Source organism: Magnolia sinica, chromosome 2, assembly GCF_029962835.1.
Source record: "Magnolia sinica isolate HGM2019 chromosome 2, MsV1, whole genome shotgun sequence".
Taxonomy (NCBI): Eukaryota; Viridiplantae; Streptophyta; class Magnoliopsida; order Magnoliales; family Magnoliaceae; genus Magnolia; species Magnolia sinica.
This window is the reverse complement of record NC_080574.1, coordinates 113,339,860-113,367,758: the sequence shown is the minus strand read 5'-3', so window position 1 is coordinate 113,367,758 and position 27,899 is coordinate 113,339,860. Positions and strand designations below refer to the sequence as shown.

Sequence of the window (27,899 nt, the reverse complement as noted above, 5' to 3'; positions counted from 1 at the left end):
TGTGGGATGCGGGGACACACTCAGGGTAGGTGGCCTGTGTGAAACGAAAACCCATGTGAAGTGGGGCCCACGAGGGGGTTCGGCCGAGGTCCTAACCTATGCGATGTGGGGCCTGAGCTATGAGATAAAGGGATTGATTCGCCACTCTCTATCCGTTCGTGCTTTTAGAGCAAGTGGTTAATTGTCCTACATTTGGTACGGACTGTTATTATTACGTAATGGCCATTACCTAACTGTTATTGAACACCTTGGTCCTTGAGTCCAAACATGCCTTAGTATGTAACAAGTGACTGGTACCAATCACTTACTCTTAACCATATTTTTCTTATAGAAGACATGTCATTGTACTTCTTATACAGTGTGCTTAACACTGGCAATTGTAGCCATAGACAGAAGTCTAGGCAAGATTCCTCAAGAGATGCTTCTTAGTTGGATAGAGAATGTGCATAGGCTATGCCCAGAACAAATTGTCATCCATTGTATTGTTTGCGTTTTTTGATGTATGAGATGGCTAATGATTTCTTTTGTCAATATTCTGAGAAAGGATTTGTCAAAAATGAAAAATAATATGTAATGAGATAGGATTCTAGTGAGCATTTCTTGTTGTTTGAGCTTTTAGTGTTACACTTGTTTTTCAGATTGTAAAATTCATATGCCATAAAATCAGTAATTCGTTCAATAATTAGTTTGTTCTGACTTGGTAACCATTTTTTTCATGTAGCTGTGATCTGTAGTTAATAAGTCTCGTAGTCATACAAATCACTCTAAAGTTATTGAGCTATTTCTGGATTTGGTTTTGTGGTTTTAATGATGCATGCTTCTATGAAGCAGACTGATGGTAAAATGAAAGACAAACTGGACAGCTGGTTTGCTGATATGTCTCAGCCATTCAATAAGTATTCTCACCATTCTTCGGTTGTTAAGGTAAAACTCCCATGAATGTTTTTTGGCAAAAATATTATATAAATGAATAAACATTTATGATATGCAAATATACAATTTTCACATGCATGCGTGTACAAACGCACATTGGATATTGGTGAAACTGCACTCTTAAAGCCAACCCGGTACAGTCACATATACGTGTGTAATTTCCTGACATGATTCATGCATAATGGACCCTATAAATTGAACATTCAGATTGGCTAGACTGTTCTACATGTATGCGAAGTGTAAATTGGATATAAATGACACCACTTATTCAACTTAGAAGAACCTGCCTGGTACCATGCCTGTGCTAACAGCTACTGTATTATTGATTGGACATTTCTTTCCTAAGATTGTTGGGAATTTGTTCTTTGAATTCAGAATATTTCCTTTTGTTTTTTTTTTGTTTTTTGGTTTTTTTTTTTTTTTGTTTTTTTTCCATTTTCATTTGATCTGTAAGTGTAGTAGGTGGGTTTTTTTTTTTTGGGGGAGTATAAACCAGTGTTTGAAATAGCATATTGCATAGTGTTCAACCGTCTATTGCATATAGTGTAGGCTACGTTGTGTGTAGCGTAAGCTACACGATACTTTTGTTTTTTAATTAAAAATAGGGAAATATTATATATATATATATAGCCTAAAAAATTGCTTCATTTTTCAAGTAGGAGCATGTGCAAATCGACTGGTTGATTCCATGCCATACACACACCACAGTGGGTCCCGAGCAACAAATGATATCTGAACAAGCTTATTCCACAATATTGCGCAGATACCCCCAAAAAATAATAATAATAATAATAATAATAATAATAATAATAAAAAAAAATAGTGAAAGGAATCTCCTACCCATCAAGTCTTACTAAAGCCTTGCACCTTTGACTATTTCTATCTAACTAAAGTTGCATTCTAGTTACTGCTAGTTAATTCATTTATTGCGAGTGTGATAAGTTAAAGGCTTAATGAACCCCCTGACAGCGACCTGCCACCACTAGGAATGCATTTGTCTAACATCTAGTCATTCTCACTCATGTATCAACACACCCATACATGTCTTTAATATTCCCTATATCTTCCTGGGATCCCTCTCCTAACATCGTTCGGGGTGTTGTCTTCAAAGTGCGACTTGTTTTGTATCATAAAATTAGGAAAAAAAAAAGAGGGAAAAAATGGAAATATTGAAAAAAAAAATAAATCAAGATACAGGAAAAATTAAAAACCTATATTTAGACAAATCTAACACATCGAAATATCTTTAGATGCATTCACCATACTCGTATGAAGTAATCGATAAATTTAAACATGGAACTGAAGTGATTTATTAATAAATTAACCAGCAAACACATGGAATTGGGAGCAAGACAAAATGTATATGGTGTCAATGAATACAAAAAGGGAGTTGTGTGCATGCTGAAACCTATCTCTATCTCCATCTCATCTCTAAGATATGGGTAAGGATACGTAGTCCCTGTCCATACTTGAAGATCATATCAATAGAGTCAATGCCTCACTTGGGGATTGAGACTGAGATTGTGCTCCGACTGCTAATGCTTAGTGGGTTCTCCATCCATATTGGCCCATTTGTTGGACTAGCTACTTTGGTGCAAGGAGCATTTCCATATCTTTGCTTGGTCCATATTGTTATTTATTGACATCATCAATCTCGGGGTATCCTCCATATCCATAAGGCCCATAGGCATAGGATCATCCATACCCTTGTCCGGAAGTAGGATATGACATTTGCTTGATCGGCGGACTCGGTCTTGTTGGTGCATTACAACAACCAATACCTGGTGGGCTAGGAGGGTATCCAACATCCTTGTGAAGTCTCCAGTCACAATGGTCACCTGTTCAGTATCATATATGTGGATGCCACCTCCACTACCACATGCATCTCCTGAGCTCTTGCCATCAACATTATCACCACCAGACGGGACATCATTGCTATTGTCACCAAAATCAGGAGTAGCACCAGTACTGCTATTAGGGCTATGCCCTTCATTGTTTTCACCATCATTGATTGACTATGGCTAGGATTCTTAAGTACAAGTTGCGACACTTGACCATTCTCAATTCTTATGCCATCATTGTCTTGTTGCAACAATTGGTATATCTATGTCATCCATATTTAAGTTTTTATTCTTCAAAAAACCTACACTGTTAGTTACAGGATCCTTCCAACCAATTTTTTCTGTATCATTATTGTGTAATGTATCACAACCTTGGGATATGAATTCATATTGGTTATCACACATGATTTATTGCTTGTATCATATAATTTGTTATTTTTGTTGGAAAACATGGGGATACATTGGGAAATTGGTTGAATTTTTCCACGAAACTTTAGGAATGTTAAAAAAGACTAATACACACTTAGAAATAAAAAAATCACAAAAAACAAGTGCATATGATAGGTTTCCTTTGTATAGGGTCCTAATCTTCAAGGATTGTTAAAAAGGACTAATACACACTTAGAAATTAAAAAAAAGAAAAATTTTAAAAAAAAAATCACAAAAAACAAGTGCATATAATAGGTTTCCTTTCCATAGGGTCCTAATCTATGTGTTGTCTGACTGAACTGATGCAACTATATTGAAAGTCATTTCATAAGATTTATAAATGTAAGAAGACACATGTATAGAATTAGAAACACAAGCATTACATTCAAAAGTAGAAAACTAGAAATATACTTGTGGATTTCGAGAAAAATACTCTAACATTTTTGAAATAGTTTTTTTTTTCTAAAAATCCCCAAATTGTCAAGAATGTGTAGATCAGGTTATATTAAATACATGTTTAGTTTCATGTTTGGACACTAAGATTGCAACCGATTTGGAAGAAAAAAGGCTGAAATTTCCGTTTTACGCTTATTTTCGGCAACTTGGCCGAGCTTCCCCAAATCTTAAAATTGAAGCTCAAAATCCATAATTTTTCATGCAAAACATAAAGAATCATGGTTCTTACCATGTGACACTATTTACAACATCTAATAATGAAAAAAAAAAAAAACCGAATCGATACTAAAAAAATAACATTTCAGAATCCGGTCCTAAGAAGCTTTTGATTGCGATTTTGGAAAAAAAATTCAAAGATTTTCTTTTAACAAACTAGAGTGGACTATTTGAAATCACCTCACATTGAACTTGGAAAACGTTTTTTGTTTTGCTTTTTTGCAAACAAACAAAAAAAAAAAAGAAGATAGCTTTTTGTGAAATTTTGATGATTTTCTAGACAAAACAACGACTGTTTCCTTTTATCTCTTTGATATCGCACTTAGAGATATATCGTGGAATATATCAATGATATCACAAGATACTGAAAACACTACTTCTAACTAGGTGCCCCTGCCACTTTGAATCGTGCTTCAGACTCTCACTTCCACTCCCATTTCCTACCTATTCTTATTTATTTGCATTTTGAAACAGAACCTTCCTACTCTTACACCAGTATCTATTGCTGCTTCACGACTATACTTAAGATTGGACACTATAGGTTGTTTCCTCTTAGCGAGGTATTCACATGATGAAGCATATAACCCAAATTTAATTGGATCATAAAACTTGTCTTTTGTTCTATTTTTATCCATAATATGAGATTTTATTATGCATATGCTGACTTCTCAAGCTTTACAGACCTCAGCTACTTTCTTTGCTTTGTGTGTATGGGAGCGAACATGCTCCAGTTTCTCTCACAACCTGAGGAAGAGGAAGTCTAACTCAAGATCCTCATGACAATCTTTTTGACTCAAAGAGTATCTACTCCATAGTTCACCCTATTAGTCGGCTGAAAAAAGATTCTTATTAAATTAAAAAAAGAAAAAGAAAAAAAGAAGGTTAACACTTAAGTTTAAACTACTGTTAAAAAGATTCTTATTGAATCTATGAATCGTGTCACTAAAGATTAAGGTGGCATTATGTACATACTCTATATAACTATATATATGGGTGTTCTTTTTATTTTACAAACATGATGCTGATATATACCTGATTTGTGGCCATAGCCTGTGCACCGAGGTTCTGTTTTAATCTGCAAATCACATTGTGAAGGCCTCTCAACACTTCTATATGGGTTGAGAAGTTCATTTCGTAGTAACAAGCACGATTTCGAAGTACGCTGCCAAAATGGTCTTATTGAATAAAAAAAATACATTAGAGCACAACCAAAATATATATATATATATATATATATATATATATATATATATATATATATATATATATATATATATATATATATTTATATATATTTGTCCATGCATAAATCAACATAGTCTACACACACACACACACACACACACACACACACACATATATATATATATATATATATAGAGAGAGAGAGAGAGAGAGAGAGAGAGAGAGAGAGAGAGAGAGAGAGAGGAATGCTCACCTGCGCACCTTTGCACACATGCCATGGGCACAAAATCTGAACGGTCCACGTGATGTGGCACCCCTTGAAACCTTACAAGCCCAATTTCCAGCCTGATCCAAAACTCTAGTGGGCCATAGCAAAGAGAGATGCAAATCAAGGGAGGAAACTGTTTCGTTTTGCCATGGCCCACCAGAGTCATGTATCGGGCTGAAAGTTGGGTTTGTGAGGTTTCAAGGGTGCCGTATCACGTGGACGGTTCAGATTCTGTGCCCATGACACGTGTGCAAAGGTGCGTAGGTGAGCATTCCTCTCTCTCTCTCTCTCTATATATATATATATATATATATACATATATATATACCGTGATGTGTGTCGAACATCAACATTGTGCATTTGATGGGTCCCCTTTAGGTTTTGGGATATCCCAAAAATTAGCCGTATATGGAACTTAGGTGGGCCATACCATCTTAAACCATGTGCAGACATTCCTAAAACATATGTAAGCACTTGGTGGGGCCCACTTGCGCTTTGGATGCAGCTGAAACTTTGTCCAACCCCTCATCCAAGTGGGACCAATAAATGATTATGAATGTTTTAATGGGAGGGTAACCCCTCTCAACAATTGTATGTGGTGTGGCCCACTCAAGTCATGGATTGACTTGATTTTTAAGCCTGTGGACCACCATGGAATGGTGCATCTAACTGATGGGGTAGATATTCAACACACATCATGATGGGGCCCACACAGCTTAACCTGATGGGAAGTTCCCAAGAGGTTGACCTCATAGTACCATTCCCACACACAAACACCCCCTCCCCACACACACACACATATATTGTTTACTATCATTTCGAGCTTTGCACGATCCATTGCGTCATGCATGTACCCCACTATTGATTTGAGATACCCATTTACCAACCTTAGCACTTTGAATAGGGGTTCAATCAATATAACATCTCCATGACTTTTGTCCATAAACCATCTATTCTATTACTGTGGCTGCTTGCTACCCACACCTTTTGCCCTTGCTAACTTCAAATTGAGCCACTCTTTAGAAGTGAACTTTTGTAGAAGGGTCGATTGTATGCATCTGCTTTCCAAGGAAGATGAAGTTTGTCATGAATTTGGTGATGCGGTTGAAGCAACTCCTGATTTTTGGTATGACTCAAGGTTACCAACCTATTATGATTGTAGATGAAGCTGGTGATCATCTTTATTGTCTCAAAAATCCCTTGGACCTCATTCATCTTTCCAATGCCTCAAGCAGTTACCAACCAATTATGATTGTAGATGAAGTAGGTGATCATCTTTATTGTCTCAACAATCTCTTGGACCCCATGCATCTTTCCAATGCCTCAATCAAAAGGTCAATGTAGTGTACTAGGCTAGGAGTTCAAAAGAGGTGTTTCCTCTTTTCCATCAACATTTTGCCAATTGCCCTGAAACTAACTGCATTACCCATGACAAGCAGTATACCAGTTGCTCACCTATCTCATCCATAATCTCATTGAGGAGCTCAAATATATAGTTGACATCTTTAGGATGACCAAATGCAACAACTTCCAAATCCTTGCATCGAGTATGCCAAACAATTAATTCTTGATTTCTTTGTGGTTTGGTCCACCCATCACATGGTTAGTGTTAAGGTCCCTTGATATACATTGATACATGATCCTCTAATGGCTCGAGCTTTTAGAGAAACTAGTTGTTTGACATGGTATCAAAGAGGAAGGTCCTATGTTCGAATCCCGAGAGCAGCAAATATGCCTCGGTAATATATTATTCTCCCACAGGGTTTAGGAAAATTAGGTCCGGCCCAGGGACCGGGATATCAAGCCCGGCCTTTTTATGGTGTGAATGTCCCTCCGCCCTCGTCAGTATGTTCCCGTGCTGAGTTCCACCCCACACGTGTGGAGGAGTGTTAGAGTGTTAAGTTCCCTTGATATACATTGATATGCCATCCTCTGACGACTCGAGCTTCTAGAGAAACTGGTTGTTTGACACACGCATGCTCCATATTTTACTAAATCTATCAGTAAGTACTTATGTAAGTTTCAAGTCATTCATCGAGACATTTACATGTTTTTTGCCAATTTCATATGACATTGAGCCGTTACCTCTTGGGTCTGTGTTAGTCGTGACATCAATAATGAGTTGATGATATAAAAAGCAGCCACATTTGGAGGAATATAATTAAAATGGAACCACCTCGAAATGCATCACCCCACTACCTCATTAACTTCTTAATTCTAGCTAAATGCGTCGTTGGATGCATCACACTTACATCTTGACTGAATATGGATCCATAAGACCCACCTTGTCTCTACTAGGAGCAATTAGGGCCCCTTGGCAACTACTTATGCTTTTGCCGTCTGACATGCTCTTCATCAATGCCCCATAATAACCTATTTTGAAAATCGTGCTCCTCCATAAGAGTGCACACGAGCTTGCATTCCTCGTCTCAAATTCATTTTATCTTCATAGCATTGTCATCATTTTCGTCATCATCGTTAATGCGATTAGAGAATCAAATTCTATCATTGTTGCTGAAGAAATCCAATGGGTTTAATGTTACCAATGGAGACAACATTGGAGAACATGAGGAAGAAGGAAGATAAAGAGAGATGAGGAGAACTGAAGTTAAGAGAGACGTTCGAGGAAAGAGAGATTAGGTCTAGGGTTTGATGTCCCTAACCCCTTTTTTATTATTAGAAAATAAGGCCCAATGGGCCAAGCCTACTTGTTTTTCAACACTCCTCCTTAAGTTGGCTCATAAGTGTCCAACATGCTCATCGTGTGACTAATAACTAAACTGTGTGAGAATGGTAGTGGTTTGGTGAAGATGTTTGTCAACTGCTCTTTGCAGTTCGCATATTCAACAACAACTTCCTCGGTTGCTATCTTCTCCCGAATAAAATGACAATCTACCTTAATATGCCTTCTTCTTTTATGAAAAATTGGATTACTAGCTGTTTTGTTGCTTCATTGTTATGATAGAAAGTTATTGTTTCCCCACTAAATATGTGTAATTATTATTGAAGAGACTTGATCCACAAGAGCTGATGTAAGACATGAAATTCAAATATGATGTGCAAGATTTTCAGGCTTTAGATCATGTTAGTTCAGAAGCAATTACACAAAATTCCATATCCCACACAAAAGTTCAAGCATTCAATCAAGGGGAATCTATGTGGGTCCAGGCCTACACATGTTAGGGCTGGATCAATAAAAATTATGGACCAAACAATACTCAAAGGGTAGTAAATTCATCCACACATGCATAGAAATGTCCCCAATCCAAGGGATTCACAGGTTTCAATTCGAAGAACCCTAGGGTTAGGAAAAAGGTGCAAATAAATTGGAATTAATGCAATCTAGGGTTGAGTTATGAAAAGTAAGCAAGAGAGGAATGAAAGAAGGAAAAAACTGGACTTGACGACAGTCCACGCGTGCGGACAGCGGGCCAGACTTGACGCACGCTACGAACCCGGAAGGCGACTTCTTGGGTCTGGTCGGCCAGGGGTGGGCTTCAAAACCTCCGATTTTCTGGTCAATCCGATATACGGTCGGTGCGTGGTGCTCCGCCGAAGTTCTAGCCCTCCTGTATGGCAAGATTCCAGAAATCTGCTGTAAATGGGAAACATTTGCAAATATTGATGGATTTGCAGATGGGATGATCGTAGGAAAAAAGAAATATGGATGGTAGAAGGTGGGGGCGAATCGGGATAGGTGTGGCTTCGCACCACGGTAATCAGCCCTTCGAGGAAGGGAAGGTTTCACACCCAATTGAATCTCCACAACTCAGAAATTTAGAGGAGCAGAAAAAACGCAGAAATTTTATTAATCTTCAATGAATAAAAAGACTACAAGAGGTGCCTATTTATAATAAAACCCTATACCCCAAAACTCGCGTCATGTGCGCAACATATTACTTGGAGACGAAGTAATCAAAAATAACAACCAATCAAAACAATCTAAACTGTCCATGATATTTCTATAACAATAACAGGTAAAACTCAAAGTACTAGACTAATTAGAATAGTGGTCCACGATCATGAGAACCCATGGTGGGCTTTACATGACTATCAGGTCCACTCCAATGAACCAAAACACAGCCATCTAACTAGGAGGCCCTCCTTGGACGTCGTCATCGATCCAGATTGATGGTGGGGCCCTCCTTGTGTACGTGCATAGGGGGGTGTGCGTGTGCGCATGATGTCCCCATCAAGAGCTCACTGACAACATGAACCATAGCTCTATATTCTGCCTTAATGCTTGACCTTGCAACAAGTGTTTGTTTCTTGCCTCTCCAAGTCACCAAGTTCCCTCCAATAAACGTGCAATATCCTGAGGTAGATTTTCTTTACCACTAATCTGGCCCAATCAATATCTGCGTAAAATTCAACCCAGAGATGTGCGTGAGATCTACAAATGAGTCCATATCCTAGAGCTCTCTTTATATGGTGTAGAATATGTCGAATTGCATCTTAGTGCTAAACTTATTGTCTATGCATAAACCTTCTAACCACTTTGACCACATAAGAGATGTCTGTCTGAGTAATAGTCAAATAAATAAGTTTTCTAACAAGTCTCATGTACCTCTCAGGATCTTCAAAAAACTCTCCATCATCATCTTGTCAGTTTCCTATTTAGGTCCATTGGAGTATCATAAGGTTTGCACTCCACTAGTTTGGTCTCTCCCAATACGTCCATAGCATACTTCTTTTGAGATCAATTGATCCCATGACAGATTCAACCACCTTAATCCGAAAAAGCATCTCAGCAACCCAAGATCTTTCATTTGAAACTACTCTTGGATATGCTCTTGACTTCTTATATGTGAACTTCATTATTACCAGTAATAATGATGTCATCAACACATTAATCAATGCCACCATTCCTCGTAAGTTATTCTTTATAAAGACAAAATGATCTACTTTGTAGTGATAAAAACCGAAATCAATCACCACACGGACGCATGCACGTGACTAAATAAACAAGTGAGATTAATCAATGATTTAATGTAAATAATTAAAATTCACAAACTATGCTAGATCATCACATATATAACGAATTGAGCATTTAACTATGCGAAGTTCAAGCGACATATAATAACTACGCAATGCATGACCATTGAACACTTATTGATAGGATCTTATGGATGTAGAAATATTCAATTAGCCCATGCTAAATAGCCTATGCTAAACCTATGTCTCCGATACCAAATTTGATGCAGGACGCATGCACTTGACTAAATAAACAAGTGACATTAATCAATGATTTAATCTAAATAATTACAATTCACAAACTACGCTAAATCATCACATATATCAAGAATTGAGCATTTAACCAGTGTTTTAAGTATCAACGATATCGGCTGATATAACCCACGATGTATCCCACCTGTGCGATACAAAATGCACAAGTAATGGGATAGGTCCCACATGTTCGATTCGGTGAGCATTTTCGATCCTTTTTTCTGTAAATCATGTTAAATCGGTGTCAAATTGCATGAAAAATCATGGATTGAGAGCTTTGATTTCTAGATTTGGAGGAGATGGGCCGAGTTTCGGATTTTTTTTTTTTTTTTAAAAATCAAAATTTCCCTCTTTCTCGCAAATCGGTTGCAGTCTTTGTGTCCAAACATTAAATCAAACATGTATGTGACCTGATCTAGTGATTCTTCTTTTGCTTTTAAATGTATTGCTTGTGTTTCCACACATGTTCTTACATTTATAAATTATATGAATAGGCTTTGAATATACTTAAATCAATTCAGTTAGACAATGTATAGATTAGGACCCCATACAAAGAAAAACTATTATGTGCACTTGTTTTTTGTAATGTTTTCATTTATAAGTGTATTGATGTCTTTTTTAACAATCACTGAAGTTTCATTGAAAAATTTGACCAATTTCTTAATGTTTTCCCACGTTTCCAATAGCAGCGATACACGTGATACAACCGATATATCCCATGCGATAACCGATACATATCCGTATCCCAAGGGTGTGATATGTAATGCGATACCGATATTTCAAACATTGCATTTAACTATGAGAAGTTCAAGCCACATAAGTAATAACTAACTAATTGATAGGATCTTGTGGATGTAGAAACATCCAATTAGCATATGAACTAATTTTAAATTCAAAGGGGAAACTAATACTACCTAGGGTTTGCTCAGTTAGGGTTTAGGTTAATCTAGGGTTCATGGGATTTAGGGAAAACTGATATTAGGGCTTAATTTGATCGATTGGTTAAGGATTTGGGTTTTTCAAGTCCTAATTGATGGGAATTGTAGGATTGGTGGGTTAGATATTTGGGGTTTTAGGGCAATTAGGGTAATTATGGACATATGCTTTAGGGGATTTGGGAAATTTGGGGTTCTAGGTTTTAGATTAGGGTTAGGGATTCAAGAGGGTTTTGATGAGGAAACAAAGTGGAACAAGGAGGGGTGTAGGGCTGACCATACAGCCAGCTAGGATGGCCACACGTGTTGAGGGTTTTAGCTAGGGTTTGATGATTTAAAGGGTTTGAGTTTGGTTAGGTAAACGTGGATGATGAAAGGAAGAAGATAAAAACGGTTTCGGATGGGTATAGGTCAAAGGGAAGAAGAAAGAGATGAAAGTTTGAGAAGATTACCTTTTGGGCAATGGGAAAAGAGAAGATGGGAAGAGAAAAGGAAGCTTCGCACCTCCGTTGAAGAGGAATGGCTTTGCACCAAACCTATATCCAAATCACTTGGATGCCATCTTCAAATATCATGAACAAGGAGAGAGAACTTGAGGCTTTTTTGTATCAAACAAAAGCATTAGAGAGGTTTAACCCCCCGTTCCTTTTAATTTTCTCAAACAATGGAAATTTACAATAATGCCCTTTACTTAATGTCATTGTACCAAATCACTCCCTAAAAAAAATAAAAATGTAACATAAAGCTCATAAATGATCTATAATGTAAAATAAACCCTAAAACAGATCTATGCCATCAAATGGTCTATATATTGTCCATTGGGCCCCACGGGTGGTTGGATCTCGATCCAATGGTGATAATGGTCCTCGATTGCAATCTAACGGTCGAAGCGATGTATCAATGAAGATCAATGGCCTAATACTCCTCGAGATGTAGCTCATGATGATCTGGGCCTAGTGTGCTCCATGTATGGTTCGTCTGCCCATTAAAGATACTGGTGCTCTCCTCACATACACTTGGACAGATGGTGTGCGGATGTCCTCATCAATAGCCTTTCAAAGCTTGCAGATTTTCCTTTCTCCCCCCTGAGCAACAAACCTAGGAGGTTGCTCAATGTAAACTTCATCTATCAGATCACCATTAGGAAATGCATTTTTGACATTGAGTTGATATAGAAGCCATGACCTATTTACTACCACAAAAATCAACACTCGCATAGAATTTAGCTTCGCTACTGGTGAAAAAGTCTCTTCATAGTTTAGATCGGTAGTTTTTGTATATCCCTTTGCTACCAACCTCTCTTTTAAGCATTTAATTGATCCATCTTCTAGGTATTTAACAATGTATACCCGCCAACCACCAACAACCAACTATATGTTTACTAAGAGGCGATGGAACTAGGGTCCACATCCCAATATGATGCATAGTAGATGTCTTTTCTTCCATGGCTTTCTTCAAAACTCCGATGTGCCAATGCATTGTGGTAGGATTTAGGGACAACCTTTGGTAGGGCTAAAGTATGGCAATAGGGTGAAGGGCGTAAATGATGGTATGAAATAAAATTTGAGTGAGGGTGGTTAGTGCATGGGCATCTTAGAGGATGGTTACTACATGAACGCTTACCTTTCTGAAGGGCTATTGGTAAATAACTTTGTGAATAAGAGTAGCATTTTCACTAGGCGAGGAGGCCACAGTTGGAGATATACGAGTTGAGACACACAACACTCTAGCAAATACATTAGACAAAGATGGTACAGGTTCACTTGCAAGAAGTTGAGCCTTCACAGTGTCCAGATATGGGCCAGTCGTGGCAACGAAAAGAGCAATTGCAATTTCTCCTCTTTGTCGTTATTATTGCACAACGTCTGTGGTAAATTGGTGACGAAGCATCCATTCATGATATAAACCCTTGAACAGAGCACAATGTTCATGTAGATTATCACCTTGCTTCAATGTCTGGAATTCTTTGAAAATGTCATATAATCGTTGTATATTCCTCTCATTGAAATAGAGTTGTTGTAGGGTATCCCAAACTTCTTTAACACTGTCCCCATACATCACATTATGATAAAAACTCTTCCATTGTATAGAACAACTAGCTCATCACTTGACAATCATTTTCTCTCTGCTGTAAATATGTATCCGAGTCCTCGATAGGTCCCACATCAGTTAGATGCTTAAGCCTTTGTTTAGATGTTAGAAAAATCTAGATAAATCGTGCCCATGGTAAATAGTTTCCAATGCCTCTCAGTTTGATGGAGGTTATTTGATGAGGGTTAAGACTTGATATCTAACTTGGGATCCATAAAACCAATCACTTCAACTAGCCGATTCAACCATGCAAATCAAACATCGATGGCCAGTATTAACACCATCAATTTTATCACCGATAAACAGATGTGACAGGCAACCCTAACTGTCCTAGCATTTGAGCAGTTTCAATAGAAAAAAATCCAACTAAAACATCAAACGACGATCACTACCAAATGGATCAAAATGCCGATCAACAATCACATGAAGATGTTCAATGAAGGAGGCAACTCATATAACAATGTCATTAACCAAACATCGATCATAGCATGCTGCCCAACTGGCGATATCATGATGCACAACGTCACCCCTTTAAACAACCAACCGATGTACAACATCTTCACGTAATTCCCTCTTCATAGGACCCAATTGGTTTTGGAAGGAAGAAAAAAGAAAAGAAAAGAGGAATGAATGAAGAAACACTTACCCGAACAGATTACCACAATTCAATGCACAATTAGAATTCCTAATTGCATATCATGAATTCACAGGGTCCAAGAGTAGGTATCAATGCTTTAATGCCAAGAAGAAAATAAGGCTCGGCTAGGGTTTGATGTCCCTAACCCCTTTCTATTATTAGAAGATAAGGTTCGGTGGGTTGATCGATCCCACATGTTTTTTAATAGTTGCCTTCTTTCATCTCAGTGAAATGATCATCCATCTTCTTCTTCTTTTTATACTCCTTTTCAAGCACGATCTCTCTCAAATGAACCCCCTTCTCCAAGGATTATGCTACCATAGGAATTCCGCCAGCTTTCCATCTATCACCTCCCACCAACCGCCATTACCATTACGATACAGGTTGTAATATATATGGGCCATTCCGTTCTTTAAAAAAAATTTATATCGACCATAACGGACCTGCCCCTGTAACAGACCGTTATGGGCCATTTTTCTGTAACGGTCATTATGGCCTTATAATGTGTAGCAATGACCACTGTTACCGTTTCCATTACGTTATGGCCATTACATTACCATTTTTGCATACCTTGCCTCCCACTTTCTCTACATACAGCCATCCAGTGTTATCAGTTTGTCGGGCATGTAATGACATTTTTCCTACCGACAACTCTCCCAACTTCTCACATGTCAGTTACAATATCATTAAAATGAAATCTTAATACATTTACAAAAAAAAAAAAGAACATACTAGAGAATCGATTATTTAAGAAAAAGAAAATAAATCTTTTTTTTTTTTTTTTCATATTGATGGTTTTTTAAAAAGATGGAAACTATGTTTAAGAAATGTAGATTGTTTCTTGAGGAAAACCGCAAACCAAGTTTTTTCCATGTAAGCTTTAGATCATGACTCAAAAGATTCTAATACATTTTATTTAGAAAAAATGGCAACAAAGTCTCCTAAATCATGATCTCTCTCTTTTCTAACCTTTGAGGTGAAGCAGAAATGGATGAAAGTAGGTTTTGAAAACCCCACCATGCTTTTATAAGCATCAGAGTCACACAATGTTTCTTGTCCAACATCGAGGCAGCTTGTCCTGGTACATCTTTGCACGAGTCGGACAAAGTAAGGGGCAAGCCACCCATTTTTAGAGTGTGATTCATAAGTTTGATCCCTTGATAGTGTGATTAAGAACTTCGTGTGATTCATAATTATCATGACATGGAGCTTCACTAACATTCTAGCGTTATTTATAAGTTTGATCCCCATGGTATTAAAAAACAGTTATGTAACGGTAACAATTGGACACATTATGTGATATTATGGGGCTGTAGTGCTCATTCTGAAGGGAAAAAAAGGCTGTAATGGACCAATGCATTTATTCTTAAAAAGGCCATAACAGTCCTGTAGTGACCATTATAGGACTGTTATGGCCCTTATCGTGATGGCCATAAAGCTGAACCTCATGGCCACCGTTTTTGCTATTGAATTCCTTGTTGATCCCTTGAGAGTTGCTACAACTTTGTGTATGTCCTCCCTACACTCACAAATAGCCCGCTCTTTGCTCACCTTCACCCCTTTCTTTAGTACTTCATCAACGCCCGTACCTTGCAATCAACAATGTTCTTATGCACGCCTGCCAAGTGTTCTACCACTCCTTGACATGTGTCCGCAATCGGTGTTTGAAGTATCGATATTGCTACAAGTTCCGCTTGTCGGGGATACGGAAACAATATCGACATTGCCAATAATATCACTGGTAACCAGAAATGTGGGGAAACATGGGGAAAACAGTGGAATTTTTTAGTGAAACATCACGAGATTCTAAAATACACATTTGCATATTTTTTTAGAAATAAAAGAAATTGCAAAAAGAATGCATGCATAATAAGTTTTCATTTAATGGGGACCTAAAAGCATGTGTTGTCGTAAGATACTAGTCCAACCATCTCATTGATCCCATCTCATCCATTCAACCTTCCATCCAAACATCCATTGATATTTTAGAAAATTGACAACACGATATTTCATCAAGAAATCATCAATTGGAAAAGAAATGAAAGATTGTGGTTTCGATATCACGCCCATGTTGTGATAATGACCATAATTTGAACAATGCATAGAACATTGTGCCCATAAAAAAATGAATTGTTTTTTTAATAAACATATTTTTTGCGATATCGATACATTGGTGATATTATTGAAATGTTGTCGATACACTGGCAACACAAGTGACACTTGGAATTTACATAGTCGAAAATGTAGGCGATATCGATACATTGGCGATACCAGCGACACAGAGAATTTACACAGTAAAAAATATTGGTGATATCGATACATTGGTGATACAAGCAACACTTAGAATTTACACAATTGAAAATATTGGTGATATCGATACATTAGTGATACAGGTGACACCTGAAATTTACACAATCAAAAATATTGACGATACATTAATGATATCGATACATTGGCGATACGTTGTGATACATCGCTGATACCTAGAATTTTTTAGACTACCAGTGTTATTGGTATCGTTTAGCTGGAGATACAGATAATATCAGGTATATTTTGATAATATCGGGGATACTCCAAATAATATCCGGAACATCTGCATTTTGACCCGAATCAATTATTAGGAAGCGGATCCCAATGTTACCAACCAATGCCTAGCTGCCTCCCTTTCCCACTCATTTTTTACCCACATGGCTGCAATAGAGAAAAATAAGGTGTTAGAGAAAGCAATTAACATCATCTGGTTAATTTTTGAAATATTTTTTTTTTCTATTTTTAAATTTTTCATAATAAATATTCCATCAATATTTATTTAATACACTAATAAATGTTACACACTTACACTCACTCACTAATAAATCAACTACACTTAGTATGTATTAAGAGTCTTTTTAAAAATAATTTAAAATTATTTTTTAATATTTATAATTAAAATATATTTTTATTTTCATAAATAACCACAAAAATGTGGCTAAAAACTTTCATCAACCTACACACTTTAACTTATATGTAGATCAGCCTATAATGATAAATTAGTTTATTTTTTCAAAATATTTTTTTTTAATTATTTTCACTGTTTTTAATTTTTTTAATTTTTTTTTAATTTTTTTTTCAGAAGTTATGGAAACTGTCACCAATCCGTAGATCAGCTTACAACCAGAGTATTGCGATTTTTTAAACCATAGTTTCAATTTAAATGGCTGAAAATGGAAGATTTGGGAATTTCCCCAATTTCTTCAATTGTCATCAAATTCAAAAGTCAGAGCTTAAAATCTTGACTTTGCATCCAAATCATGCATAATCATGGATTACAAGAACGTTTCAATAAATTATGAGCAAGAAATTTAACAGAAACCTACGAAAAACAAATTTCTTACCATATGAATTTTCCGCATAAATGCATGATTTCTTCCACAACAACTTGAAATGAGTTGTCTAAATCGACTCCAGAACAAATCCTAACAAAGAAATTGGAGAAAAGGTTGGTATTTTTCAGCCAAGGTTTTCGCAATGTACATTTTCCTCGTAAACCATGACCCACATGACTAGTGGACAGACATGATTCTAGGGCTATGGCAGCTAAATGGTGGGAGCCTTCTGATGAATGGATTAGATCTTGTACTTATCTGCCATGCAGGAAAATGTTGTGGCATGTAGATCAGCTGCCTTGCACACACACATATGGGCTTAGTGAAGCTTCAGATCTTATTACTTGGCTGATGCTTGGCAGTTTCTATCATAGCCAATCTTATATTAACTTTATGTGTAGAAATCATATATCCATACAATGTTAGAGGTTTGCCAGCCCCACTAGCACCCCTCTTCCCTTGCACCTTTATGCTCGGCACACCACCAAGCCAACACTTGTTTAGGACATCTGAGTGGTCATGAGGTGGACCACATCATGTAGATAACCTGGCCAAAAAAAAAAAAAAACAGGTTCAATAATCAGGCAATCAACAAGTGAATGACGTATGAGTTAGGTACACAATTTCTTTGTACCATCCATTGACTTTCTACAAGTGTGGTCCTGATTAGTTGACTGGCCTGACTTTTGTGCCAGGTAATCTGCACATTGCTGTGGACCTTATCCGCAATTCAGATATTTGGTAGCTGTGCCAGGTTTCGCACTTGTGCAAGTGTGATGGTGAGCAGAGGGTGCATGTAGACTGACAAATCTCTATAGAGTTATTAGAAATCAAGTTTCAGGACATTTCATTCATTTGCATGAAGACAACTAACAAGATATCTCTGCAGTCAGTCTTATGTGCAGGTCTCTATCCTAATGTTGCTGCTACCGAAGAAGGAATTGTTGCAGGATCTCAAAGCAGCAACAGAACATTGTCTGCCAATCCTACTGGTCGTCCCCTCTGGTATGATGGAAGAAGAGAAGTTCACATACATCCATCGTCTATAAACAATAATATAAAAGCCTTTCAGTACCCATTTCTGGTGTTTCTTGAAAAGGTTTGCCCAACTTCAGCCTTTAGGAATTTAAATTATGGTCATCGCTTTTTATGCTAAGTTGCGAATTACAACTAGTTGTAATAAATGTTACCTGACACTTCTGCTTTTTGAGATCTGGAAATGAAATATCACTTCAAAATCAGTATCCTGCTGATGTCATCTAAAAGTTCCATCGCCAAATGTTGGATGCTTTAAGTGAGCTGGCCAATGATGCTCTCTCTCTCTCTCTCTCTCTCTCTCTCTCTCTCTCTCTCTCTAGGATTTTTGGAGTTTTCCTTGCCAGACATTTTAGGACACTTTGACACTTGGCCCCCATGGCACACATCTTGGTCACACTAGATGTAACCATTTTGTCCATCCTAATGTCAGTGCTAAACATTGAGTTCTTAAGAGATTTAGGGGAATGCTTCTGATACAAATTGTGAATGAAAATGTGAAATAGCATGTGCGCCTTGATGATAGATTGTTAGATGATTAGGGAACTATGATGCAAATATTGACGAGTGGTCATTCATGTCAAGTTATTATATATATTTTTTTCCATTTGAGGGATAACTCCATGACCATCATAAATATGAAGCAATTCCTATATCTAAATTCCATGTGTCTGCTAAAGAGCATATGTCAACTTTGCTTCGTTTCTGTCAAAGTAGAAAAGAATTTGAGAAAAGAGAAAAAGGCCATATAGGGTTGGACATCCAACCCTTATTTATAATATGTGGAGATGTATAATTACAAATATGCCTATATCACTAAAAGAAAAGACGGCAAAAGAAGAAAAACATAAATAACTTAAAGTGAAATAGCCTAAGGACCAAAGGCCTGCAACGGCACAACCTAAAGGCCCAATACATCCACACGTAAATTGTCTACAATCCACTTCAAGCTAAGGCATAGACCTCAATCATACTTAACTTGCCAATAATACATTGTCCAACTTCCACAATAAGAGCCTTGGTGGAGATATACACCAATTGAGCAAAAGATGAAACAAACGGAGTAGAAATAATGCCAACAACAACCTTCTCACGAATAAAGTGACAATCAGCTTCAATATGTTTTGTCCGCTCGTGAAAAACAGAATTAGAAGCTATATAAATCAGATTGATTGTCACGATACATAGGCATAAGAGTCTTTTCAGGAATTCCCAATTTAGTAACAACTTTCCAACAACATAATTTCACATACAGACTACCGTATTCATCATAATAGGATGATACTATGTCTCAGCATTGGACAACTTTTTAGTCTTTTGAGTAACTAAATTATCTCTGAAAAAAAGTACGGTAGCTTGTTGTAGAGCATCGATTGTCTGGCGATCCTACACAATTTGCATTAAAGTTTCCTTCAATATCAAGATTATCATGACAGCTAAATAGGATGCCACGTCTCAGAGAAGACTCAATGTACCGTAAAATGCAACGAACTACTTCACAGTGATTAGAATAGGGAGCATGCATAAACTAACTAACCAAATTCACTGCATAAGATATCTGGATGAGTAATAGTCAAATACATGAACCACCCAACCAAGCTCCAGTTCATACGAGGATCATCAAGGAGTTCCCAATCATCTGCCTGGAGCTTTTTAAACAAGCAGATCAAGGATTGTCAAAGCAAATCCCTTCTCAAAAAATCAGATCACATTGTCAAATAGGCAGCAACGACTCTCAAGCCAAACGCTTGAGAGAGAGAGAGAGAGAGAGAGAGAGAGCTTTCATTTCTCTGATACTATGTCAAAGAAGAAAAGAATTTGAGAAAAATAAAAAAAGACATCATTTCTCCGATACTATGTCAAAGAAGAAAAGAATTTGAGAAAAATAAAAAAGCCATATAGGGTTGGATATCCGACCTTTATTTATAATATGTGGGGATGTATAATTCCAAAATGCCCTTAGCACTTAAAAGATAAAAAAGAGGGCAAAAGAGGAAAGACATAAATAACTTAAAGAGAAATAACCTAAGGACCAAAGGTCCATAACCCCAAGGCTTAACGGGCCGACATGCAAATGTCTACAATTTGATTGGGCTGAAATTTCATACTATTTCAGCACTAATGTCTTAGATGTAATTTCTTGCTTTTTTTTTTTTTGGCCATTTTATGCAGCATTTCTCTATGATTTTACGGGTCTATTAGTTCGAAAAGGACCCTCCCTTTCCAATGGGACAATTACAATGTGTATAGCTATCTTTCCCAAAAGAGACGTTCACAACATCTTTTGTTCTTTAGAAAAACTTAGCATGCTTCTTTCCTGAAATGAAACTACGTAACAACATAAACATGAAGGGTTCTGTTCTAATAGCAAAACAAACATGCTTGCCAAAACGGAACTAACAACTATGCTAAAGAGCTTTAATATTTACCATTTTAACCGAAGGTGCAATTCAATTTTACATCCTTCCCTACAAGATTCACATGCAGCCATCTAGGACCACTACAAGTCACAGTGGCAATGGTATGTTTTGGGAGAGAGTAGAGAGAGGAAGAGAAGAAGTGATGGGGACATCTCGCGCACATGCACGCCCCCCTACGCACGTACGCAAGGAGGAGGAGGGCCCCACCATCGATTTGGATCGATGACGACGTCTAGGGAGGGCTTCCTAGTTAGAGGGCTGCGTTTTAGTTCGTTGGAGTGGACCCGATAGTCATGTGAATCCCACCATGGGTTCTCATGATTGTGGTTCACTATTCCAATTAATTTAGTACTTTAGGTTTTGATTATTATTATTATTATGAGTATAATGGACGGTTTAAATTGTTTCGATTAGTTGTTATTTTTTATTACTTTGTCGCTAAGTAATAGGTTGCACACATAGCGCGAGTTTTGGGGTATAGGGTTTTATTATAAATAGGCACCCCTTGTAGTCTTTTTTATTCACTGAAGATTAATAAAAGTGTTGCATTTGTTTGCTCCTCTAAATTCCTGAGTTGTGGAGGTTCAATTGGGTGCAAAACCCTCCCTTCCTCTAAGGGCTGACTACCGTGGTGAGAAGCCACACCTATTTCGATTCGCCCCCACTTTCTTCCATCCATATTTCTCTCCTTCTACAAGCATTCCATCTGTAAATCCATCAATATTTGCAGACGTTTTTCTCTTTACAGCAAATTTTCAGAATCTGGCCATGTAGGAGGGCTGAAACTTTGACGGAGCACCACACAAAAGCCATGTATCGGATCGAGTTGAGATTTGGAGGTTTTGGAGTCCATCCCTAGCTGACCAGGGCCAAGGTGGTCTTTTTCTAAATAGTGGGCCCCACACACGTGCGGCCGGGATCACACGCACATGCGGCCGGGCCATTGCTGCTATCCACACGTGCAGTACTTCTCTGGTTTGTCTCTCTCCTCTCTTTCACTTCTCTTTCACCCAAAATTCCTAAACATAACCTAAATTACTCAAATCCTCAATTTTATGCCCTTTCTTAAACCTTAGGGTTCCCCAAATTGAAATCTGTGAACCCCTTGGATTGGAGAATTATTTCTGTGCATGTGTGGATTTACCCTCCTTTGATTCTTGTTTGGTGTATAATTTTGATTGATCCGGCCCTAGCATGTGTAGGCCTGGATCCGCATAAGATTCCCCTTGATTGAGTATTTGAACTTTTGTGTGGGATGTGGAATTTTGTGTAATTGTTTCTGAACTAGTGTGATCTAAAGCCTGAAAATCTTGCACATCATACTTGAATTTCATGTCCTTCATCAAATTTGGTATCAGAGCCTAGGGTTCTTATAGGGGAATACATTACATGTTTAGGGTAGTTTGTTTAAGTCCATCATGCATCCAGTTTCATCATATATAGGTATTTAGAAGTCCGTAGTTACTGATATTAGTTGTTGAAATTTCTATTATCAGGAAGCTAGCAATTCAATTTGCTATAACTTTCTGTTATTCCCTTATTTTGACAACTATATTGCTGGATTATAGTAACACTGCGTAGTTTCCCTCATATAGAGTCTCATAGGATCATTTAGTCCTATTTAGTTGCATATAGTTGTAGTAGAAAGTCCTTAGGTGGAGCTAGCAGTTGTATGCCCACATGTTCGGGTCGTGGTTTTGGTTTGCACCCTACACTAAACATGAAGCAACTGCAAGAATCAGTGAACAAGTTAACCCAGCAGGTTGATTCTTTGAGTAAGCGCTTGGAACAACGCATAGATCAACGCCTTGACCAATTTAATGATCGCGTTACCCAACTAGAGGCCTCCCTCGGGGCAAACCCCACCATTGGGGAAGATGTCCAATCTCAAGCAGGTGGTCAGGAGGATGGACCAAGGATTGAAGGTGGCCAAGGAATCGGTTATGGGCACGCACCCGTGCACCCACCCCATGAGGTACATCAAAACCACTATGCCCCCGATGCACAACTTCTCAAAGGAGTTAGAGTAGATGCCCCCACATTTGATGGCCACTTGGACCTTAAAGTTTTTCAAGATTGGTTGGCAGACATGGAACACCTTTTTGAGTGGTACGACATGTATGGCCTTGTGGATAGAGAGAGTACAGTAGAGTCTAGTGTAGATTTACCCACTGAGGCCATTCCGGTAGTGGATGAGTTTCGTAATATCTTTCCTGATGATCTACCGGATGAGTTTCCCCCTACGAGAGATATACAACACACTAGGACATGGGACACCGTACTACCTATACCCGAGTTTGCTTTTAATAGCTCTGTTGATAGGTTCACTGGTCTAAGTCCCTTTGAAGTCGTTACTGGTTATAAACCCAGGAAACCTATTGATCTTATCCCTATATCATTGTCCCATAGGCCGTTAGAGTCTGCAGAGTCTTTTGTGCATCACATTCATTCATGGTACCAAGAAATCAGGCAGAAGATCATGACTAGTAATGAACATTGCTCACTTTCTGCAGACCAATATAAACGTTTCAAGGAATTCAATGTAAGGGACTCTGTGATGGTCCGCATCAAGCCAGAGCGGTACCCTCAGGGAGCCGTTCGTAAATTATACGTACATAGTGCTGGACCATTCAAAATTATAAAACTAAATGGTCTCAACATGTGCAGTACTTCTCTGGTTCGTCTCTCTTCTCTCTTTCACTCATCTTTCACCCAAAATCCTTAAACTTAACCCTAAATTATTCAAATCCCCAATTGTATGTCTTTTCTTCAACCTTGGGGTTCCCCAAATTGAAATTTGTGAACCCCTTGGATTGGGGAATTATTTTTGTGCATGTGTGGATGAATTTACTCTCCTTTGATTCTTGTTTGATCTATAATTTTGATTGATCCAGCCCTATCATGTGTAGGCCTGGATCTGCATAAGATTCCCCTTGATTGAGTGTTTGAACTTTTGTGTGAGAGGTGGAATTTTGTGTAATTGTTTCTGAACTAATGTGATCTAAAGCCTGAAAATCTTGCACATCATACTTGAATTTCATGTCCTACATTAAGAAGAAGAATAAGAAAGAATCAAGAAGGAAAAAAAATGCCTTTTTTTTTTTTTTTTTTTTTTTTTTTTTTTTAAAAGAATTATACATTCTGAGATCGAGGGAAAAACACATTTTTTGTTTTTTGTCACTTTTGTAGTAGACATTTTTTTCAAGCATTTTCCTTAAGATTTTCTGTAAGTTCTTAATTCTTATGCTATGATTGAGAATGGATTTCTAAAATTTCAATATTTTCTCATTTTTTCAGGTTGAAACTAGTAAAGTATTTTTGCGAGATACTAGCATCGTCTCTCCATACTCTATTTTGCTATTTGGTGGTCCCATTAACATTCAACACCAGGTGTCCTATCTGAGCCTTCTTTATTCATTACACTGCAAAAGCCTGTAGTTGCTTCTCTTGTTGATTACTTATAAAATAAATATCATGGTAGTTTACATTGTCTATTGGACGATAGATTTATCCGACTTCAACTTCCATCCATGATGTTTGGTTGGTTAACTTCTGAAGAATACGTACTGTTCAAGAGATGTAATTACAAAAATATGCTCAAGAAAGTTTTCAGATTCTTGAATCCTTCACAGCTGTTTGCAATTTTCAAATGCTATATTCTTTTTTTGTTGTGTTGATACTTTATAAATCATAGTTTGCAGGATGGTTATTGATTAATTAAGCAATATAACCATTTTTCATTTTAAAAAAAGTCGGTGTTTTCTTTCTTTCATTATAAAAAGTGTATATTTTCTTTCGTGCAGCTATTAGGCGAATGAATAGGTAGGGAAATGAATAAGGTCAGTGCAGTGTGGTAACTGTGAGTGTGGTCAAACCTGTTGTGAACAAGATTTAAGTATCCCTTTCAATGTCCAACCTGGACTGGGGTTGTCAATGGGTACCCAGACCTGCAGGTCCTCGAAGGACCTGATGCCACCTAGAGCTATGACCCAAAGACCCTTGGATGCCACCTAAAACTACTACCTTGGATGTGATAACCGGATCTAAACCTGACAAGGCCAGAATCAAAGTCCCTTGGGTGGGTCCAGTATGGATACACCAGGACATGACCCAAACCCAACCAGTTGACAGCTCCAACTTGGACATTGCTAAAATAAATACAATTCAATCAATATTCGGTTTATTCATGTTTACTATTTGATTTAATTGAGAAAGAAAATCAATAAAGAAGGACAAACTATGACGGGGATCTGCAGATATAAAATTTTGTCTAGCTGGATATACTCATATTTCAGTCTGAAGGAGACGGTTTCTATTTAGTAGGTTGGTAAACAATTAATTACGCTACCTGAAATTATAACATCTTATCAAAATTGTTGGTACCTTTATTTCCTTTAGAGTATCAAGGTAATCTCCAAAATGTGCTTACTTTTCTGCTCATCCACAATGCATAACCACTAGTTACATATTCTGATACAATTTATTTCCATGATTCCCTTCTTGTTTTTATGATCAATACATAATATAATACCCGTTTCCTCCAAATACATTGTGGTGCTTGTATCAGATATGAGATGGCATGTGTTGGGCCTGGCATCCATGTCAAATAGGATTCATCCATTCCCAAATATTTTATAATTAAAAATGATTAGGAGTTTATAAAGAAACATGTTCAAAAATAGTAAAAATATTATTTAAAATGTTTTATGATAAAAAAATATTATTGAAATGTTTAAATAAAAAAAATTAAAGCTATTAAATATAATCTGTAAAGCAGTGACCAAAGATATACGTGTATCAAGCAAGGCCAAAACCTGAATCTATACATCTGCGCAACACACCAATACCCATACCAATGTAACAGTAAATACATGCAACACCTGTCATTAGCAAAGTCCTTTGATTTTCTGATGACCATTTCTTCTGAAACAAGAGAGCATATGACATGATGGTTTTGTAATGCAGACAGGACTGGTCACAATAGATGGTTGGTTAAAACTGACAGCACCGGCACAAACTGCTGTACTCTTCAAGGAACTCCGTTTAACACTTCATTCTGTTCTAAAGGAGCTGATTCGGAAGCCAGAGGTATGGTCAGCTTTATTCAACTCGTTTATCATTGTGCTAGAAATAATCTTTTTAAGGTGATTTGTATCTGTTGTCTTTATCTTTAAAACAAAGGATTGATATTTATTGTGATTATCTTGGTTCTAAGGAAGCGATCAGCCTCAGTGGTAGACTCACAAGAGTTTCAACACGAGGTCATGGGTTTGAGTACCTATTGTGGTGAAATCCCACTGTGGTGTGAGTGCATGGGGGTGTGTGTGTGTGTGTGTGTGTGTTGATAAAAAAAAAAAAAAGAAAAGAAAGAAAAAGAAAAAAGGAAGCAATCGTCCTAATCTCAAATAGGATGTCAATATAGTTCTTCAGAACAGCAGTTCATGGAAATCTCCTTGCAAATGCAATCATAGATAACCAAGCATTGGCATTCTTTTTTTTTTTCTTTTTCAGTGTCACTAGTATGGAAGTATTGGGTTATCTACAATATTCTGTTATCATCTCACAACCACGATTGCTAATCTATTAACAACTTTCATTTGTTTATCTATCCATTCAATGCGTCATGCTTTTATATTGATTTTTTAGAAAATGTTTCAGGATTCAATACATGCCCCATGCCTATTGAAGTTCCGTTTGTAGGAAAAAAAAGAAACAAAGAAAGTCTTTTCCTTATTCACTTACTGGAAATGCAGCAATGTCAGTCTGAAAAGTTTGCTTGTGGTATTGATATTTGATACTTTTCTTTGGTGTGTTTGGGGGATGGTCTCAGGCAATGTTTAATGAGTCCAACTGTAATTAGTTGATATCATTCTCTCAGTTTCTTGTGATATCTCATGACACCCTTTAAATATCAATATTTTGATATTTCATGATCTTGTGATGAGTCTTAGACCTGACAGTCCCTTTGAATAATAATAATAATAATAATAACAATAATATTATTAATATTAATAATGCACTGTGTGCCTTATTTTCAGATGGTGACTGTTGTTGACAACGAAATTGTGAGATCCATCATTCATTTGTTGTTGGAGGAAGACAAACCACTGAGGTGAATTCTTTTTTCTTCTGAGCAGCGAGGTATGGATTATCCCTTGCGGTTAACGATATGGCTCACCTTGTAGCGATTCAGACTAATCATCTGGTTGGCCCTGTCATCTATGAGCAATATCAAAAATCTCCTCCATCGGATGATCTTACATGCCTGATTGTGGCCCTCTAAATGGGCAGTTTAGCCTACAGTCAAAATTCAAGTTGGAAAAAAAAGAAGAAGAAAAGCCCCTGCTGTATCATTGCATTCCCAATGGGGGAGATCGTGATGCAAGACCCACCTGCTGGGCACACTGGAGTGGTCTGCTAGGGAAGGGTGCCCTTGCCAGTAAAGCAATTGTTGTTGTTTTATGGCTAGGCTGAGCATTATAAATTTCTCTCTTTTGGTTAACCCTGCCTATCAGATTGAACCAGTATTTATCAGTTTTATAACCCCAAGTTTTGTTGATTTATATTTTCCTTGAAAACATGCTATTTATTAATGATTATCTCTATAACTTGCCATGTAAAATACTCATGAGTACAGATGTAATTGAGAAGTAAAAATTCATAACAACCATGTTCAGTCCTGTTTTCTGTGAATTCATGTATTTAGCTCTAGGAGAAATGGCCGCAAGAGTTGTTACTCTCTCAATTCTTGCTTTACAAACTAGTGTCCATCCACCAATGCTTTATGGTTGATTCAACCAACATTGATCGTCTTTATCCCGAAGCGAAAAGAAATTGTTACCAATATGTCGGAGGACTGGCT

At 37.3% G+C, this 27,899-nt stretch overlaps 1 protein-coding gene across 11 annotated transcripts in view; it reads left to right on the top strand.

The window, feature by feature from the left end:
• LOC131237412 (DExH-box ATP-dependent RNA helicase DExH7, chloroplastic) overlaps positions 1–27,199 on the top strand; it is a 186,558-nt gene extending 159,359 nt beyond the window's left edge. For 4 of the 11 annotated variants that reach the window (XM_058235149.1, XM_058235148.1, XM_058235152.1 and 1 more), the window contains 5 exons: positions 832–924; positions 18,472–18,681; positions 24,335–24,427; positions 26,003–26,125; positions 27,076–27,199. In XM_058235149.1, the coding sequence (XP_058091132.1) occupies positions 832–924; positions 18,472–18,681; positions 24,335–24,427; positions 26,003–26,125; positions 27,076–27,153 (597 nt within the window). In that variant the 3' untranslated portion in view covers positions 27,154–27,199. Of the gene's footprint in view, positions 1–831; positions 925–18,471; positions 18,682–24,334; positions 24,428–26,002; positions 26,126–27,075 lie in introns of those variants that run through there. The other 7 variants (XM_058235151.1, XM_058235150.1, XR_009167227.1 and 4 more) reach the window with 7 other exon arrangements.
• Positions 27,200–27,899: the final 700 nt, after the last annotated feature.